Source organism: Ahaetulla prasina, chromosome 4 (assembly GCF_028640845.1).
Source record: "Ahaetulla prasina isolate Xishuangbanna chromosome 4, ASM2864084v1, whole genome shotgun sequence".
NCBI lineage: Eukaryota > Metazoa > Chordata > Lepidosauria > Squamata > Colubridae > Ahaetulla > Ahaetulla prasina.
Genome location: NC_080542.1, coordinates 101,014,892 through 101,034,720, shown reverse-complemented (window position 1 = coordinate 101,034,720; position 19,829 = coordinate 101,014,892). Strand labels below are relative to the sequence as shown.

The 19,829-nt window shown below is 36.6% G+C and overlaps 1 protein-coding gene across 5 annotated transcripts in view; it reads right to left on the bottom strand.

Moving 5' to 3' along the window:
- Window positions 1-3,149: 3,149 nt before the first annotated feature.
- The window catches only part of RFTN1 (raftlin, lipid raft linker 1), a 140,228-nt gene continuing 123,548 nt past the window's right edge, over window positions 3,150-19,829 (bottom strand). For all 5 annotated transcript variants that reach the window (XM_058183565.1, XM_058183567.1, XM_058183566.1 and 2 more), the window contains 3 exons: window positions 14,828-14,931; window positions 11,335-11,416; window positions 3,150-4,540 (listed from right to left, as the gene is read on the bottom strand). In XM_058183565.1, the coding sequence (XP_058039548.1) occupies window positions 4,097-4,540; window positions 11,335-11,416; window positions 14,828-14,931 (630 nt within the window). In that variant the 3' untranslated portion in view covers window positions 3,150-4,096. The remainder of the gene's footprint in view (window positions 4,541-11,334; window positions 11,417-14,827; window positions 14,932-19,829) is intronic.

Sequence of the window (19,829 nt, the reverse complement as noted above, 5' to 3'; positions counted from 1 at the left end):
TCAGGAGCATATAAAGAGATTGTATAGTGTGTTACTTGAAATAGATTCTGAAAGGGACTTGGTAAAGGACTGTATGATAAAGTGGGCACAAAATTTTCAGGAGCCAATATTATTGGAAACGTGGGAAAAAATTTGGCTTAGTAATGTTACATTCACAGGCACAGAATCTGAGGAAAATTTTTATAAAATGTTTTATAGATGGCACCTAGATCCAAAAAAATTATCGTGTATGTATCCAGAAATGCAAGCAAAATGTTGGAGATGTAATTGTGATGACGCTACATATTTTCACATTTGGTGGACCTGTAAGGACATAAAGGCCTTTTGGATAAAAATTTGGTGGATTTTACAAAATGTTCTGAAAAAGAAGATAAAGTTCCTGCATAATTTTTCTTGTTGGGAATTATTACGGATTGTACAGTAATTGAGACTAAATTGATTTTAAATCTAATAACTGCAGCAAGATTACTAATAGGACAATATTGGAAGAAAAAAAGTACCAACAATAGAAGAATGGATATTGAAAGTTGCCAATTTGGCTGAGATGGCGAAGATATCAGCCTTTTGAAAGACAATACATGAAAGATACTTAAAGGAATGGAAAAATGGATTGACTATATTCAACGTAGATATCAGACTAAGAGTTATCAGACTGTTTTGAATGATTATGATGTATTATTTTGATTGCTTTTGGGGAAGTTAGGAATTGATGATTGTAGGGTATAATTAAGTTGGGACGAAAATTTTTTAGCATATGTTTGTTTTATTTTTAACTATACCTTGTGCTCGTTCCGGGAAGTCGGGGGGGGGGGAGGGGGGTTGCGAAGGGAGGAGGGATGAGGGGGGGAAAGAGGGGAAAAATTTTTTGTAAAACTTTTTGAATAAAAAAAAAAAAACAAAAACCCAGAGCAGGTCTACCCAGGCTCTGGAGAAGTACCAAACCAAACCAACGATGGACCCAGCCCAGGAACACCAAACGATTCAGAGCAGGCCTACCCATGCTTTAGAGAAGCGCCACCCCAAACCAATGTCAGACCCAGGCCACAGACACCGCAACCATCCAACACCGAAGCATTCTCGATGCCAAACTTACCAGAGGAACCGGGCAGTCCAGCGGTGGTCAAGCCTCCACGAGAAAGAATTGCGCAGTCTCCGGGAGTTCCAGGGATCCAGCTAGCAGATCCGCCTCCTCCCTCATCGGCTACCGCCCCTAAACTGAAACGATTTGGGCAGAGCCGACGGTGGCTGGCGTACCTCACTGATTATGCATGCGCAGTCCAGGGTGGAAGGAGTGTTGGATCCTCAGGGATACGACGTGCTTAGAGAGAGCTGTCAGCCAACTAAAGATCGTGATTGGCTAAGACTCCAGCTGCCTGAAGGAGGGAAACCTGAAGCTTCCCTATTGGTTCAGCCATCTGACAGCTCTGTATTTAAGGAGCTTTTCAGAGGGCAAATGTGTGTTGCCTCACAGAGTTCTGCCTGTTACCTGTCTGTTGTTAACATTAAAAAAAGGTTGAGTTATTGCAACTTGCCTGGCCTCAGTTATTCGCCACCCCTGGGTTCTCCCTATAGATCACTTTTCCTAAGCACAGTAGCAGAGAGATGTGGTCAGATGTACCCAGATGGGAGAGGGGGATTGCTTTATATGCCTGTCTTAAGTTGGTCTAAAGTGTTCTTACCTCTGGTGATACACTGCACATACTACACAAACTTAGGAAGAACAGACAAGCTTGATTAAAATCCCCAGCCACAACAAAAGTGCCCTCAGGGTAAGTTTGCTGCTGCCTCTCAATGGCATGTAACTTAAGAGAGTGCTGTGCTAACATTTGCATCAGGTGGAATATATACAGTGGTGATAACTATAACAGAAATCTCTCTAGGTAAATAAAATGGCTGACAAATGACAGTTAAGAATTCCACATCTGGAGAACAGTGTGTGTAAGTTACTGTACTGTTAGTACACCAGTCATTATGTGTGTAAATACAAAGTCCTCCATCTTTGCTTTTGCCGGAGTTGCTGTTTCTGTCAAAGCACTTTGTGGCACGGTTAGTTCCACTGACACGTTCAGTACAAGTGGATGAAGCCAGGTCTCCGTGATAATCATCACACAGCAGTCGAGAATGAGCTTATTCGCCATCCATAGTTCAAGTCCATTAGTTTAATTGATGAAGGATCTAGCATTGGTTAGAAAAATACTTGGTAATGCTGGTCTGAGACTGCTTCCATAATCAATTTTGCAAACCACCTCTGCATCACCGCTTCTGCTTCCTTTCTCTTTGCTGTCAACAGCACCTCCCAGGCCCAACAACAATCCATGGAGAGCCTGGCAGTCTTACTATATCACTTGGTATATTATGAGACCGCTGGAAGTTGCTGGTAATATCTAGTTGACTAGCAAATCCAATCTTTAGTAACTCCCTGCGGGTATAGATTAGTTTTTGCCCACTCCATTATACCAGCTCAAAGCTGCAGCGTCTATGCGTGCCGCCATCTTGGATTCACATGTTTTATATGTGTGATACATGTGAAAAACAGGAAGAATGTCAGCCACGTTGCCATAGCCACCATTTTGATTATTTTTTTTTACCATATTCTATGAACTCCTTGCATAGTATGTTTTAAGCTCTGGATTCTAGATAACAAAATGTTAGGCAAATCCAGATTTAAATATTTCTAAATTGTTTATGATGTTATTGTCATGTTCTCCCAGGATGCAGATAATTACAGGTTACTTGTATATAAACCAAAATTTAAGGTGTGGCTTGCTTTGGGGTGATGGGAATTCTTGTTTATTGAATGCTAAAAGTAAATGGAGTTATTTCTTAATAATTAGCTAAGCCGTTGTAGCAAGAATAAGCATTTGTCAATTGTTGGGGAGATGGAGAACTAAACTGATAGTATGTCTTGGTATGTGCATTGAACAAATGCTTTAAGCTATTCTTCCATTATGTTTTATGTGTCCATTTGAAGTACTCCACATTTGTTATAAAATGTTCTGCAAATTGCCGTTTCTTGTACATTAAGCTGACAGTTAAAAGAAAAACAGGTTAAGTATGCATGATGTGTACCTAGAGACCATGTTTTATTGAATCAAAATACTTTACAGAAAAACTAATGGGAACTATCAAACATGAATCAGCCAGCTGGGAAAAGAAACAGTATTTTTTATAGTCTCCAAGTTTCAATTTGTATAAGGACAGCATTTTCAAAACACTTTACAAAATCTGAACAGTGACCAAATAGTGAATCAGTAATAAGAGAAGCAACTACAAATATGTACAATTAAATTCAAGTATAGTTTGAGGTTTATAAATTCAAATTACACGTTTTATTGTAAAGGCTAATATTTGCAAAATATGAGAAAAGTGTCACATTGTGTGGAATCATTATGTAGCTAATTTATTTTTCTTAACCCATATATTTCAAGACCATGGGTGACTTTCTTTTTGGTACCAATTATTCTGTGAAATTCTGAGCAAGACTTCTTCTCTTTGCAACACAAGAAAATGACAGGAACACAAACTTTTTAAATTAATACAACTAAATGTGCTTTTTTGAAAAATAAACATTGTTTTATGGTCTGGATTATTAAGTGATTAAATAGTAAACAGATACACTGGACAAACATATAAAATCATTGTGTGCTCTGCCTCTCCATCACTATTGGCTTTTCAAATATAATATGAATCCCCATTATTGCTTTAAAATTCTGAAAAAGATTATTTAATCCAAAGACAATACAAATGGATGCACTTAAAACCTAATTATCACCAGTTCTTTAAAGCTTCTAAATGCCTAAACTCCATTCTCTGGAAGAGAATAAAAAAGTGGTATACATCAACAACACTTCATTTAAAAATATTATATTAAGCAAAGTGTTCTTGTTTGGTTCAAAAGCAATTTATCCATGGAATTCCATGATTAGCAAAAAAGGCTGAATAAGTTTGCATCTACTGAATGTGAAGATACAGCAGTGCTAACATTTCTTCTATGTACCTATAAAAATCCAACATTATCAAACAAAGTCTACTGTAGAGTTATGTTTAATTGTGATAATCAAAATGAGTCATTTACTTTGGCAAATATTTGCCCCTTTCAATCAGCTGATACTTCAGGGATCCAATCAGTTTCTGCTGCTTCTGCCTCACATATCCCATCATCCGCTGTGGTGCAGTACTCTTGAAACATCTGGCTTTCAGAGTTTTCATGTATACCTTTCTGACTCAAACAGAAGCCTGCTATATCTTCATCATCACTCTGTCTAGCATCCCATGTTTCTGCAGACATCTCATTGTCGTAGGAAGGCATAGGTCTGTGTTCAATAGTATTGTCTTCAGCACAAGCCAGCTGCTGATATGAAATTACTGGGAACTGTAAATCATTTGTGGAGAACTGTGCTTCTGAATTTTTTCTATTTGTAGCTTCTGACTCCTTCGTTTCTTCTGTCTGCTGCTGTTGGACTCCGGCACTTAGCTTTGCCTTCAGAGGTTTCTTCTCTTGCTTCTGTTGTTGGTCTTGCTTAGAGAATCTCCAATGAAACTGAAAAAGATATAATAATACAGGTTAGGCTTGAAAAAGAAGAAGAGGAGGCATCAGGAGAAATCTTCAACTGCCAACTTAACATTAATTTAATTTTAAAAGACTATGTTAAGACAACACAATCTTCTGGTTTTTGCTTTTTAAATAGAAGTGATTTTGGAAAAAAAAGGACATTAGTTTGAGTATTAGATACTATTCTACAGATACATATTTAAGCTTCTCAAAGAAAAAAAAGTAATTTCCCAATGTCAACAGCCTTTTATCAGCTGTATTTTTAAAATGTGTTAATTGTGATTTAGTGGCTCCAGCAAATTATTTTTTTCCTTAAAAGAATGTGTTTAGTTCACAAACTAAAATATTTCACTCTAGTTAGAATGTTTTCTTAATAGAGAAAACCGGAAGCCTTATGCAAAAGAGAGGCTTTACAGTGCTTCAAATTTGATTCTGACAAGGTCTTCTGGAATATGCAAAAGCAGAAACACAGAGCCAATTGGCAACTTGTTACAGCAGCTACATCTTTCCAGTATTCTGTGCTCTAAAGGATTGATTCTGAAACCTTGCAACAACTTAATCAATAGCAAACAAAACAAAAATACATTAGATATTGCATCTACCATCTTATGAATGCTTGTGTATTTTATCTTCTTGTGTGGTTCAGTTTGAACAATAAAGTAAGGTACTCAATTTCTTGAAAAATATTGTCAAGTGCAAAATAAGAAAAAATGGCTGTGGAAAAAAAATCTGTAGGATGTATTATACACAACTATATGAAATCACAGCTGTCAATTCTCTAGCTGGTGTTGGACTTCATTTGCACTGAATTATTCCCAAGAACCTAGAATGTCATAATGTATCAGCGTAGTACATCTGTAGATCCAAGCATTGTGGCTTTTTGTAATTGACAGATGGAAATTTTGTCAATGCGCAGATTTCTTAAGTGCTACCCAGGTGCGGCCTGCTGGTTTATGCTATAAACTTTCAACTTCAATTATTATTTTTCAACTTCAATGTATTTTTTTTCTTTTAATTTCTTTCAACTCCAATGTATTATGTAATCTACAGTTATATGCACAGTTTAAGACTAGTGGAAACTTAATAATTCAAGTCCTAACCAGGGTCCTGATTATAGTAACATTTAAGAATAAAAGCAGTCGAAGTAGGGTGCTTTTTTGTAAAATTACGTTATTCGAGTTTGATAAATTCAGTATTTCCTGATATTGTAGGAGTCCTTTAGGTATAAGGACTCCAATTATTTTTATTATAATAACTATAATAATGATCTGCAAATAGACATAGAATGACTTGACAAAAGAAAGCAAAACTAGTACCAATAAATGCCTTGGGTACCTTGAGTACAATCCCAAAACAACTGGCACACCACATTGGCATTGCCAGAAATTCAATATCAGTTAATTGCAAAAGGTAGCTTTACTTGGAACAGCTTACATCTTGTAACAATATCCCTAGTACCGTTAAACATCAACATCTGCCTATCCCAGGTACTTGGGAAGTATTTGATAGATAGACAAAAATGCCAAATCCAGTATGAACATCTGGCTGACTGTGTGACGAACCATAATAATGGTTCAGAGGTTTAGACTGGGGTTTGACATTTTTATCCAGCTATAGAGTCCTTTCCAATGAATGGGAATTGGCATATGTTTGATGTCTTATTTATTCATTTAAACACAAGTTAATGTGTTTAATATAATTGCCATTAGTTAATAGAACTGCTCTCCAACAATTCTTTAGCTGACAAATTCTGGCTAATTACGCTCCCCAAAGAACACTCCTAGCTTCCAAAACAATTAAAGGTGAGACTACCAGTCTGAATTCTTCCGCACCCCTCACCGTTATAGTAGGTTAACTAAATTGGGTCAACTTCATGCCATCTGAACACTTTCCTAATTCATGCAGCTAACTTGTTCAGTTTGATCCTTTTCCTTTTTCTGACAGAAATGCTGACATGTGTTCAGCGATCACCTTGCAGCGTCACAATTTTACCAAGAGTTTTTCTTCAGATTTCTGTCCATCCAAAAGGAACATACAGTCTGTCTCTAGATTTTCTTCTTGAAAGAAATCATTCGCATTTAACTATAAAAAAAGTTAATTCTACTGTAGTCAGAGCATACAAATGATTTATCAGTTCAGAGTAAAATCAGAGCCAGAAGCGGAGAGTACAGTATAGACTTAGCAATGCTACCAAATCTTGGATGCAAAAATCCAAATGACCACTAAATGGCAGCAAAGAGATACAAGAATCTGGGGCCTATACATGGTACTTTTAGATATAGGGATCCAGTAATGAGGTGAGGGTCATGATTGATGGGAAAGGAAGGAACAGTGAATACAATATTTAGATTTCTGGAACTGATTTTGCCCTCTTAATTCAGAGTGTACTAATGATCTGGAGCAGACCTTTCAGACCTCAGGGACCACTAAATTCATAATTTTAAATCCCGCGGACCACTAATATGATCTGCCTAATGACTGGCTGGGTGGGTGTGGTTAGGTGGCTATGTGATTGGGTGGGTGTGGCCAACTCGATGTCACTCATGTCAAGGGGCACCTCACCAGCCTCTACTTGCCCCTCCCCTCCCAGCCACTCCTCACCTGCCCGCCCGGGCTCCTTAGGGCCCCAACAGGAAGCAGTTGTTGGAGCTAAGCAGACACCATGAGAAAGAATTGGCAAAATAGCTATCTCAGTTCAGATTTGATCTGAACAAGGAGGCTCAGCAGAAGCACTTCACTGAGGACTATAGGCTTTCCAAGCAGAGGGAAGACCTGTGGGAGTGCAAGGCCAGGTACTGGCACCTGGTGGCTCAGTGGGCTGAGATGGTCAGCCAGTTCCAGACCATGATGTTGTCCCACTGGAACAAGGCCCTCTGGCTCTTCGCCACCAGCGGCGCTTCCCTCCAGCCTTCGCCCAAAGCCCCTCACCAGGAGGCTGAAGCAGACCCCAAGTTGAAATTTCTGCCCCCCTCTGCCCCACACAAGAAGACCCTGAAGGGGGAGACTCTCTGCAGCAACACAAACATTCATTGCACCTATCCAGCCCAGGGGCCTAGTTTATGGACCCCTGATTTAGTGCAATATAAAAAATGCAAATAATTTTTCTGCGAACCACCAACATTTTCACCACCAGTTGGTAACCGCTGACTTGGAGAACCAGATCATCTTGATATCAATGCTGTTAAGGATGGAATGCAACTTCCTCCTAGTGGCTTGGTACACTAAATATTTCTTTCTTTCTCTTTATGTCACAGTATAGTTGGCTCCTATCTATTAGCAATATGAACCAATGTTGCTTAGTTCCACTATGCCATGTGCCCACTATTGCAATCATAATATTATTTCTTTGTGGAATGAATAAAAAAAAAATAATTTGAATAGGTTGATTTTTGGTGAAAAGATGGTCAACTAATGACTCGCCCAGGAAAGGATCCTTGAAAGGTATTTTTCCCTGGACTGTAGCTTTTTCAACTTGCCAACAGAAGGAACCGGCATTCTTTTAGTTTATATGACTCTCCTGGGTTAGGGAAAGTCCTAGAATTATCCTTCAAGATCTTCCGATATAGCAAAGGGCTGCAAGCAGCTTTCAGGAGCTATGCTTCAAAGCAACCTGCATGCTGAAAGCTGAAGGTCGAAAGTCGCAATCAGCTTATTGTTGAAGAAGCAGCCATTTTGGAATTTATTTTTCAAATGACCAATAAGTTGTGCCTTTCATTTCTTAATCATTTTTAAGGACTATTAATTTTTATTAAGCTAAAAGAGCCTCTCTTTAGCCACAGTCTGTTATTCTTTTTTGAAGATCTGCACCATTTGGGGATTTTTTTTATTGTTGAACAACAAGGAAGAAGGCTGCTGAAGGCAAACTAAAATAAGGAAGTGTGGAGTATCTTTTTTTAACAAAAGTTGATGAAGAAATATAAAGGCAGTTCTAGTTTATTATTTTTAGTAATTTGTAACTTGGTCTGCTTTGCTATGAGTGGCTAAACTTTCAAATTTTTATGATTCCTAATTGGCCAACAATTCTTATGTGACTTCAAAAAAGCTACTCTTTGACTAAAGAGGGAATTAAGAAAATGGAGGAGTAAATTATTAAAAATGTATTTGAAAAATCTTTAAATAAAATCCATCAGTTCATAAATCAGCTATGCTCCAAGGATGTTTAAAAAACTTCACAAACTACTTCAGAGATGCAATATGTATAGAAAGTTACCAAACCACCAAAGCAATTTCACAAGTTGCTGACAATGCAGAGGACTCAATTGCAATTTTGGAATTTAAACCTGACACCATTTTTTTGTTATGATAGTTTAAATATAAACCTCCCAACAGAATTGAAAGAAGACCTTTAAGAAAATCTGCAACTTTTAAAAGGACAAGTTTGGGACTTTTTCCTAATGGAAGTTAACAAGGTTGAGAAATCTTTGAGAAAAAGAGAAGCTTATCACTACTTGACAAACATTCCAGAAATTTTATTCCATGAAGACAAGCTGGAAGGAATGACTTAAACTTAATGAGTCAATTAGAATTAGGATGGATTTTTGTTGTTTTGATATTTAAAATTGAAAGGAAATCTTAATCTAAAGTTTGAAAATGTATTTTTCCTTTATATATAATGCTTAAATGCTTAAGTAAATATGTATCTATGTTAAAAAAAAGTTAAAAGAAAAAGGCATATTACCTTAAAGAAAAGTTTATAGAGTTGTAAAAAGGATCTATACAAGAAAAAAATATTCTATGATGGTAACTTGGAGGGAGTGATCTAAATTTAATGAGTTAATTGGGGTTAATTGGAATTTTATTAGTCTGAAAGTGAACTTTAAAGTATTTATGTTAAGAGGAAGTTTTAAAAAGATGTATTAGAATGTTTTGATGTTTAGAAATGTTAGTAAAGCAAATTTTAGTCTTTTAAAATGGATGAAAAAAAGTATTCAGGTTAAAGAATCTGAAAGAATAAATGAATTTTGTTAATATAAATGGTGATAAGTTTGTAAAGATTATCAAGTGCAAATAAAAATACATATTATTTTCACAGCAAGGAAGATAAAGCAGAAATGGTAAAGCTGATTGTTTTATTCAAAGAGGAGAATATATTTAAATATGTTTATTTGGATATCACTTCTGGATTTTGGGCTTGTGATGAAAAAAAATGAAACTTTGACTTTGGTTTTGCTGATTAGATAGATTTATTGTTATAGAAATGTCTAGCTATATATTAATGTGTAAAAATAAAAAGTTGAGGCTGTACAGGTAATCCTCGACTTACAACAGTTCATTTAGTGACCATTCAAAATACAGCAGTCCTGAAATATGTGACTTATGACCATTTTTCAGTTATGATCTTTGCAGCATTCCCATGTTCATGTGATCAAAATTCAGATGCTTGGCAACTGATTCATATTGATTTTCAAGGTCATGTGATCACCTTTTACAACCTTCTGACAAGCAAAGTCAATGAGGAAGCCAGATTCACTTAAACTGAATTGCTAACTCATCAGTTGCAGCGTTTCACTTAACAACTGCAGCAAGAAAGGTCGTAAAATGGAGCAAAACTCACTTAACAAATTTCTCACTTAACAACAGAAATTTTGAGCTCAATTGTGGTCGTAAGTCAAGGACCACCTGTAATGTTGTTATCTTGTACTGTGCTAAAAAGAGTTGGAAGTCAACGCTTGTTTCTTTCTTCCCTTGTACCTCATATTTTCTTTCCCGCCTCTCTTTTTCCTTACCTTAATTTCCTATTTTTCTTTTTCTTTGTGTTTTACACATTGATAAAACAATAAAAGCCGTGAGGCAGAAAACATAATTTGAATATGCTGATTTTTATGTGCTGTGTGCCTGAGTGCAAAGACATCATAATTCTTTCCCTTCGTACAACCAGTCTTCAACCAAACTAAAATTAGAATAGTTCTTCCATACTAAGTTACCAAGTTATTGTTAGTCCAAATGTAATCAAATTATGTCAAATTAAAAGAATTTTAAATAATAGTTGCTGAAAAAGCATAGATTCAAAAAGTTTTGATTACATTTGACAATCTTATTCCTGTTATAAACTGTGCTGTACTCTGTAGCATTTTGACATAATCAAAAACATTATATAGGCTTTTAAATTTCTCTTATGGTCTACAAGAAAACAAGTCTCCCATTTTAAATAAGCTTATTCCAGATCTAATTAGACAATATGTGCATAATTAATTTGTAATTAAATGTGTTATTCCAAAGTCTCAAAGTGAAGCCTCAAACTATTATCTATGAATCTGGGCATACCCCTACCAAGTAACATTTGGTATTTTGGTTCTTTTTATTTTCTTGGGTAATAAAGATCATAAACTGAAGCATCTTACTTCGTGACATTACCTTTGACATGTCTTTCCTTTTAATTAGCCAAAGCAGAGCCCAGGTTTTAAATATGTAAAGGCAAAAGGGAGGGAGAGTAATAACTCATTGGAGAAATGGAAAGGAAGCAAGCCATATTCCAACTACTGTTAAATTATAATTTGTAGCATTCCTCAAGGCTGACTGAACTGATTAAGAGGAGTGGTGTGTTACTCCATCTAAAAGTTGTTGAGCCATAAGTTCCTTGTCCTTGCTTCCACTTCTTTTATCTTCTATATATTTTATTGCTGTTTGTTTGCTTTGATAACTGAGCTGTAATTGAAAATAGCAGCAAAGTTAAATAAGCAACTGACATGTTGCTTATTAAAATATAAGTTACTCAATTAAATTCAATTAAAATATGCAAGATTTGCTAAGACAAATACACCAAACAGTGTAAGGCTATATACCTTAGGTTGCTTCCTCTTGTTTTTCTGGGGCAGGAAAGGTCTCTGAAGAAAGACAATCTGCTTTGTGGCTAGTTTTCCATCTCTACAAAATAAAAATTAAAAACACTAGCCTGAGAATGTTTTCCATACCTCCATATTTCCCTTAAAATTAAGGACCATCCACTAAAATTAAGCTTTAGAACATACACATACTAAAACCTTCACCAAGCTAAGCCAGGCTAAGCCACTGGGATTGGTACTAGTTAATTGTCTGAACTTTCTTTCATTGTGATATTAACTTAAAGTAGACCATCTTTGGTGACAGAAGACTTGACAGAAGGTGTAAGAGGACCTTAAGTGGACACCACATATTTGTTTTAGCTATTAAAATGTTTTTGAACTGAAAAATTAAAAAATATACATTTAATCAATAAATATTTTTTAAAATATGTAGTTCTTATAATAGGTATCATCATGTTGTTGTGAATGTAAGGAAAGAAAACTCCTGTTGTATTCACTTCCTGACAAAACTCAGACTGTACAGATTGTATCTTAATTCACTATTTCTTTTACTGAAGTCTCAGTAGTCAGGCCTGAAGTAGCACAATCCAACTTCCAACCCCATCCAAAAGTATAGTCACATATACTATTATTACAAGAGAAGATTAGGTTAAAAAAAAGAATATATATCATAATTTATTGCATGTTGGAAACCATTTTAAAAATGGTCTTACATATTTTGATTGTATTCAGTCCAAATTCTATACGCCTTGTTTTAAAGATCTCCTTAAACATTCTCAAGCAAAACAAAACTAAGATCTTCATACATCAGAGAAGGTTTAGGACTTCTATAAGACTATATAAAACACAAGATAGCAATAGCACTTAGACTTATATACCGCTTCATAGTGCTTTTCCAGCCCTCTCTAAGTGGTTTACAGAGTTAGCATATTGCCCCCAACAATCTGAGTCCTCATTTTACCGACCTCGGAAGGATGGAAGGCTGAATCAACCTTGAGCCGGTGAGATTTGAACTGCTGAACTGCAGCTAGCAGTCAGCTGAAAGAGCATGCAGTGCTGCACTCTAACCACTGCACCACCTCGGCTCTTTAAAGGCCAAAACATGTGCATAGTAATAAATTAGTTTATGTTTAAGGGCTAATTGGAGTTTGTTGTTTTTGCCTAAAAGGAGAAAAGAAAAACATATTTGAATCTAATGAAGTATGTTTTATTTCTTTAATGAAGATTTTTCTAATTAGAGACTCTCACATTCCAACATATTGCCCATATCCCATCAATTAAGAGGTATGGGCAATGGACTGATACACACAGAATACTTATGTAATTGTCTGGAATATAATTTATTTGTCAGATTTGTACCTTCCAGAAGCTCAAGGCAGAGTACAAATGCTTCTTATTCCCATTTTCCCTGAAAATATGAGGTGGGTAGGGCTGAGAAACTCTCTATCATACATCAAAGCCACCCAGTAAGCTTCCATTGTTGATGCAGATTTGAAACTGCTCTCCCCACTCCCATCCATCACACAGGCTCTGTAGCACTAACTACAACCCTAACCTGGAACAGACATGAGGTCAACACTAAAGCGGGCCAACAGTAGGAAACCTCCAACTGTCAATACCTGCCCCCCGTTATATTACATGCATCTATTAAAATAAATTCTTCTTTCAATGAAGGTCAATCTCTGATGACTAATGGACATGTAGACAGGTGTCTTGTTTTGTTTTTGGTTCTGTTACAGAAGTGTTTTATATCAGTGCCTTCTTCTAAGACATCTTTTCAATTGCTCAGCCTGGTTTACAGCCTAGGTATTCAATAGAGGCCTTCTATTCAAATATTAACCAGGTCTGCCTGATCTTGTTTAATTTTTAAGCCCAAGCAATATAGGATAAGTGCTACCACCTATTAAGACATTTGAGGTAATTTCTTACTTAAATTCGCTGGCCCTTCTAATTAACCATTCAGGATTATGCTTTAATTGAGTGGCTTATTCCATAGCTACAAAGATACTTGCAAATACTGAGACAATCATCTACAGCCATTCAGTAGATAATTAGTTTATGGAAATCATAAACATATTATGTGACAATTACTAGCTTTCAAAAATCTGATTAAATAGGTTCATATTGAAAAAGTTCATTGATATCTGAATGGAACCTTCCAATTGATAGTGAAATGAAATCTGAATGGAGCTTGGCCAGCTGAATTGTAGGAAATAGTTTTGCTGTTGCTAGTGGACAAAAGACCAAAGAAAGCCCATCTGCCTTATATGTTAGTGCATTATTTCCCTGGCAGTAGGAATGAAGTGGGATCCCTTTATGGATGCTGCAATCCTAATACTTAAATAAATACAACTGTGAGTGCTTCAATCCTAATGTAATTTGCTCCCCTCCCTCAGAGAGGTTAGTAACAGCAACACTACAGATGAAGTAACAGAAAAGAGAATGAATAAAATCAGCAATAATCCATGTTGATAAATGAATTCAAACTGATAAGCCAAGCTACCACTGCATAGCCATTTTCTATGGAAAAATAGAACAACTCTATATGTGGTGCTTGAGCACTATCTTTAAGGGGGTGAGGATGGGAATTGAGTATTTGCATTGTATTGACAGGTGCAATTTAAAGTAGTCCCAGCTTTGCTCCCTTCCAGATGTTTTAGATTGCAGGATCTAACAGCCATGATCAATACAACTGGGATAAAGTGTTGGGGACAGCAATTCAAGGCATACTAAGGAAGGCTAATTGAGAGCCTCACTAATCCTACATTATATCTTGGCTACCATTTTAAGGATACAAGTAAAAATTAAAGTACTTTTTAGAGAGGCCAGGGAATTGTATTTGTTTTTGGCTTCAAAATATGGTTTAATACCCTGGCACACTAAATCTAGTGCTAATGAAGTTTAAATATGAAGACTTCTGCAAAGGAACAAAGATAAATGGCAGACATACAAGGGGTAGTACCAGCAAATGGTGTGGAAGTATGCGGCTTTTGTATCTTTGATTTCTATGATAATAATTTATATTCATGGGATGAAATTTTCCTGCCTTCCCCTGTAGCTTTCCATAGCCGCCTCCAAAAAGATCCCTGTGTCTGGAGATTAAAGACACTTTGAGAAAGTGTGAGATGTTGTGCAGGTGAATATCATTCCTACATGAAAGTCAATCTGGGATATGAGCCAGCAAGCAGGAATGCCCTCATCCACTCTTTCATCAGGAAGAGAAAATTAAACAATAATGTCTCAGATAATTGATAGGACTTGCATCTGCAGCTTGCATAGTCTCCCCTGTGCTTGCCAAAGACTGCTTTCTACTTGCACTGCAAGATTATCGGCACAAAAAGAGAAAGGGCTGAACACTTCATGCTCTATTGTTATATAGGCAGCTTCTGTGCAGGCTGTTCAAAAGCTCCCAAAGAAGATCCTATTGTTAAGATCAATGACAATTTTTATGACTGACTCTTAGACTTAAGGAAAGACCGTCTCTTGACCATACCTCTTTGTCTTTACAATTGGAGTGGGAAGCACACAGGTTAGCTGCCATCCATATACCGCAAGAGAGTTCAACAAGGGGATGTAATCTGCCTGTACGTGAACCCCCTAGGAGGGAGAAATGAAACAATTAGAATTAAATGTTATAATTGAGTCTATTTCATAATGACTGTTTATTAATGGGTCAGATTGTTCTTTGCAAATTCAGCAAAACTGGGAAAGAAATTGGTATCTCAAAAGGAAAGGAATGAAGGATTATCTTTCAGTTCTTGCTGAAGGGATAAATAATCTTGTTTAAACAGGAGAAACACATTTCTTTCCATGCTCCAAAACCTTCCATGTGGCAGCTGATGAATCAGATCAACAGGAATAATTCATTTAGTTTTGTTGGAGATTCCCTGGATGAATGGCCTCCTGCATATTAGCTGAAAGAGAACAATTACCTCCTTCCAGACAAAAGAGTATTCAAGCAATACAAAAATCTCAGCTCAACTAGCATGGGCAATTCTGCTTTGGTCTGTACAAACACAGCACGGTGACAGCTAAAATACAGCGAAAAGCACTTCATTTACACCAGATGGGCCAAGGACACACAGAGGAGAGGGAATCCTGCTTCTGACTTTCAGAGCATTTCATGGTGTGTTAAACAACATTAGGGCAATAATGAGTCCAGGTCATTTACATCCCAGCAGCAACAGCAAACAAACAAAATGAGTGCAATTTGCTTTGTTCTTTGCATTACCCATAGGCACATGAGCATCACCAATTTGTTATTTTTCATTAGCAAGTATGCAAACAAGCACTAAGTAATGCTTTACACATCGGGGTCTAACTCAAACAGAATTATTGTCCACATACACAATAGGTAAAAGATTGTTTGGCTTCAAACAGTAACATAACACAAGACATAAGCCTCATCTAGAGTAGGAGAGAAATGGGTAGAACCCCAATTTATAGAAAGGTCGATGAAGAATAATAGATTTGCTGAGAAGTGGCCCATCTTAATGTAACAATGAATCATCTCCTACAGGGAACACTCTATAGGATGGGTTGTACTTCAACCATTAGAAAACCAGTCAGCAGGCTTCAAAGCCATGGAGTCCCCCTCTTGGCTCTAAGTACAGCGGATGCTTTGGTAGCTAGCACAATCAAAGCAGAAATTCACTGTCTTGGTTATTACAGTCTGTAGCGTCTTGCTGCCAAACAAATCTCTGTTTTCTTGCCAGGTTTTTAATGGCCAAGAGCCGCTGGGGAGGGAGTCATTTCTAGGGGGTTTCATCCCCTTCCCTCATGACCCAGGGCAGGACTAAATATTGTTGACACTTAGGCACTCAAGCTTTGGTGCAATACAACTGTCTATGATTGGTCTTTGCAGAAGCTGTATCATTTTGCTGTTTGCTATCACAGGTCTTTACACATGCCTAGTGTGCTCACAGATTATTATTATTTCTGTGCTCCTACTACAGTTTACTGTTATTATGATTATTTAGATTTAATCTTCCTTTTTGCTCCTGAGGGACCAAGTATTTCATCAGAATTCTTTCCTACTAAGGAAAAAAATATAGATGTCAGTAAAGGCGGTGTTACAATGTAGGGCACATTATTTGTACTTCTTATAAAACTCCATGACTAAATGGGGATATGCATAATCCAAATCTTTTAAAAAATCCATTGCAATTTTTAAATATATTTTATCAAGCTATAAAAACAGTACAATCAACATTTCTTTAAAATCATTAATTTTGAGTATCTAACTCAATGTATAAATTAAATAAACAACAGCACCACACAAAACAGATTAGGAACACATGTTAAAATAGGGAAGAAAATGGTAAGTGAACACCTGTCTACCCTAGACGAGTTCAAATCACCAGGACCGGATGGATTACACCCCAGGGTTCTGAAGGAACTGGCAGACGAAATCTCAGAACCACTAAACGATATTTTTCAAAGATCCTGGAGCACAGGGGAACTGCTAGAGGACTGGAAAAGAGCTGATGTAGTTCCCATCTTCAAAAAAGGAAAAAAAATAGATCCAGGAAACCACAGACCTATAAGCCTGACCTCAATACCAGGGAAGATTCTGGAAAAGATAATCTAGCAACAAATCACCGAACACCTAGAAGCAAACAAAGTAATAACCAAAAGCCAACATGGGTTTATCAAAAACAGATCATGCAAGACTAATCTTAATGCATTCTTTGACAAAGTGACAAAATTAGTGGACCAGAGGAATGCTGTCGATAAAATTTACTTGGACTTCAGTAAGGCATTTGATAAAGTAGACCATAACCTATTACTAGATAAAATAGAAAACTGTGGTTAGACAGCACCACACCAGATGGATTCGGAACTGGCTGACCAATCACACTCAACCTGTAGTCCTCAATGGAACTGCATCTACATGGAGGGAAGTATGTAGTGGAATACTCCAAGGCTCTGTTTTAGGCCCAGTACTCTTCAACATCTTCATCAATGACTTAGATGAGGAGATAAATGGGGAACTCATTAAATTTGCAGATGACACCAAGCTAGCAGGAATAGCCAACATTTCAGAAGATAGGCTTAAGGTTCAGAAGGATCTTGACAGACTTGAACATTGGGCACTATCTAACAAAATGAAATTCAATGGTGAAAAAAGTAAGGTTCTGCATTTAGGCAAGAAAAACAAAATGCACAGAAACAGTATATGTGGTACCTTGCTCAATAGTAGTAACTGTGAGAGGGATCTTAGGAGTCCTAGTGGACAATTATTTAAATATGAGCCAGCAGTGTGCAGCAGCTGCCAAAAAAAGCCAACACAGTTCTAGGCTGCATAAACAGAGGGATAGAATCAAGATCACCTGAAGTGTTGATACAACTTTATAATGCCTTGGTAAGGCCATACTTGGAATACTGCATTCAGTTTTGGTCACCATGATGTAAAAAAGATGTGGAGACTCTAGAAAGAGTGCAGAGAAGAGCAACAAAGATGATTAGGAGATTGGAGGCTGAAACATGAAAAACAGTTGCAGGAACTAGGTATGACTAGTTTAATGTAAAGAAGGATTAGAGGAGACATGATAGCAGTGTTCCAATATCTCAGGGGCTGCCACAAAGAAGAGGGAGTCAAGCTATTCTCCAAAAAACCTGAGGAAAGGACAAGAAGCAACGGATGGAAACTAATCAAGGAGAGAAGCAACTTAGAAGTAAGGAGAACTTTCCTGACTGTTAGAACAATTAATCAGTGGAACAACTTGCCACCAGAAGTTGTGAATGCTCCAACACTGGAAGTTTTTAAGAAGATGTTGGATAACCATTTGTCTGAAGTGGTGTAGGGTTTCCTGCCTAAGCAGGGGGTTGAACTAGAAGACCTCCCAGGTCCATTCCAACTCTGTTATTCTATTCTATTCTATTCTATTCTATTCTATTCTATTCTATTCTATTCTATTCTATTCTATTCTATTAACTATACAAAGACACATATATTACTATTATATAAAACAGTGTGTACTTAAAAAGATACTAACCTATTTTACAAAAAACCAAAACACACACAAAAAATCTGGATTATAAAAATGAACAAGAAAAAAATTAAAACCTTTAATCTCCCCATCCCTTCTAAAAAAGGGGGAAATATTTAAAAAATGTACATGGCTAGATGCATCATGGAAAGATGCATCTGGCCATAGCGTCTTTTTTCATTGTCCTGTGTTATTGTTTTAAAACCACAGCAAGTATTTTTTACACTCTCATACATATAATTTGTTTTTCACTGGCCCCATTTTGGTTCCATTTCTCCTATACTTAACGCCAATTAATTCTTTCTTAAAAGTAATACTTAAAGGGCATGAAAAAGAAAGCACGTGCATGTAATTTTATACATTAGATGTAACAAAAACCTTAACATTTCTAACACCATATATAAGGAAATATATAATAGTAGCCATTTTTAAACCTCAAAAGAGATCAGTTAAGATTTCAATATTTTTTAAAAGAAAGCATATGTACAAAGGGGGAAAGAGTGTAAACGGATCTACAAGTCATACTGAAAGACATTTTCTTTTATGTGTGAAAGGGAGCACAATTTTAATGAACTCATTCCCCATTCTCTTGCAGTTGGTAAGTAATCTCTGATCACACCTTGAGTGTCAAAAAAACTAGAGAATGTTGAGCTGGCCATTTTTCTACTCTTGTAGCAGATAAAAAGAATTCAGTCTTACTCATGATTTTGGTGTTTATTAATTTTTCCTATTCTCAGCAATAGTCTGGCTCATTAGGAATATCTAAAAAGATATGTAATTTGAGGTATGGGGAGGGAGAATATCTAGGCCAAGTCAGTTTAAAGAAAAGCAACATGAATTAGCAATTTCCCTGTTTTTCCTCAATAATACAGGCTTTAAAATAAAACCAGTAATAAACAAAATAATACAATTCACATTTGTATAAGACTAGAGAAACTGCTGCTGAAAAGCAATTTTTCCACCAATATCTGCATCAAAATTGGCAAATGTAGAATTGAAATAACTTTAGAATCTGAGTTGATATATATGGTCATCAATCCAGTTTAACCTTTTATATGTTGAAGTATATATGAATAAGCAGCCTTGATTGCTGCCTTTCAAACACTTCTTGGAAAACACAAATAAGCAAAAACCACAAAGCACAGGTAGCTGGAACAGCACCCTTTGCTGAATGCATCACTTCTAAAGTAATATTCCTAAACTCCATTATCATATAGGTAGTCCAAGACGTGATTGCAATAGTGCCTGCCCATTGCAATTACATGTTATAGCAGTCATTAGGTGAAACGTATCATCTAATAACTACTCCTGCTCTTCCCAATGAAAGATAAACAAATGTGCAGATTATTAAGTGGAGTGTGGGGTGCCTTCTGAGTGAGAGAGGCCTAACACCCCACACTCTACTACCCATGCTTTGGGACCCAACATGCCTTTTCCAACTCCCACTAGGCCTTAGGCCTGATTCCCACCCCACCAGACTAAACATTCCTCTCCTCTTAGCTT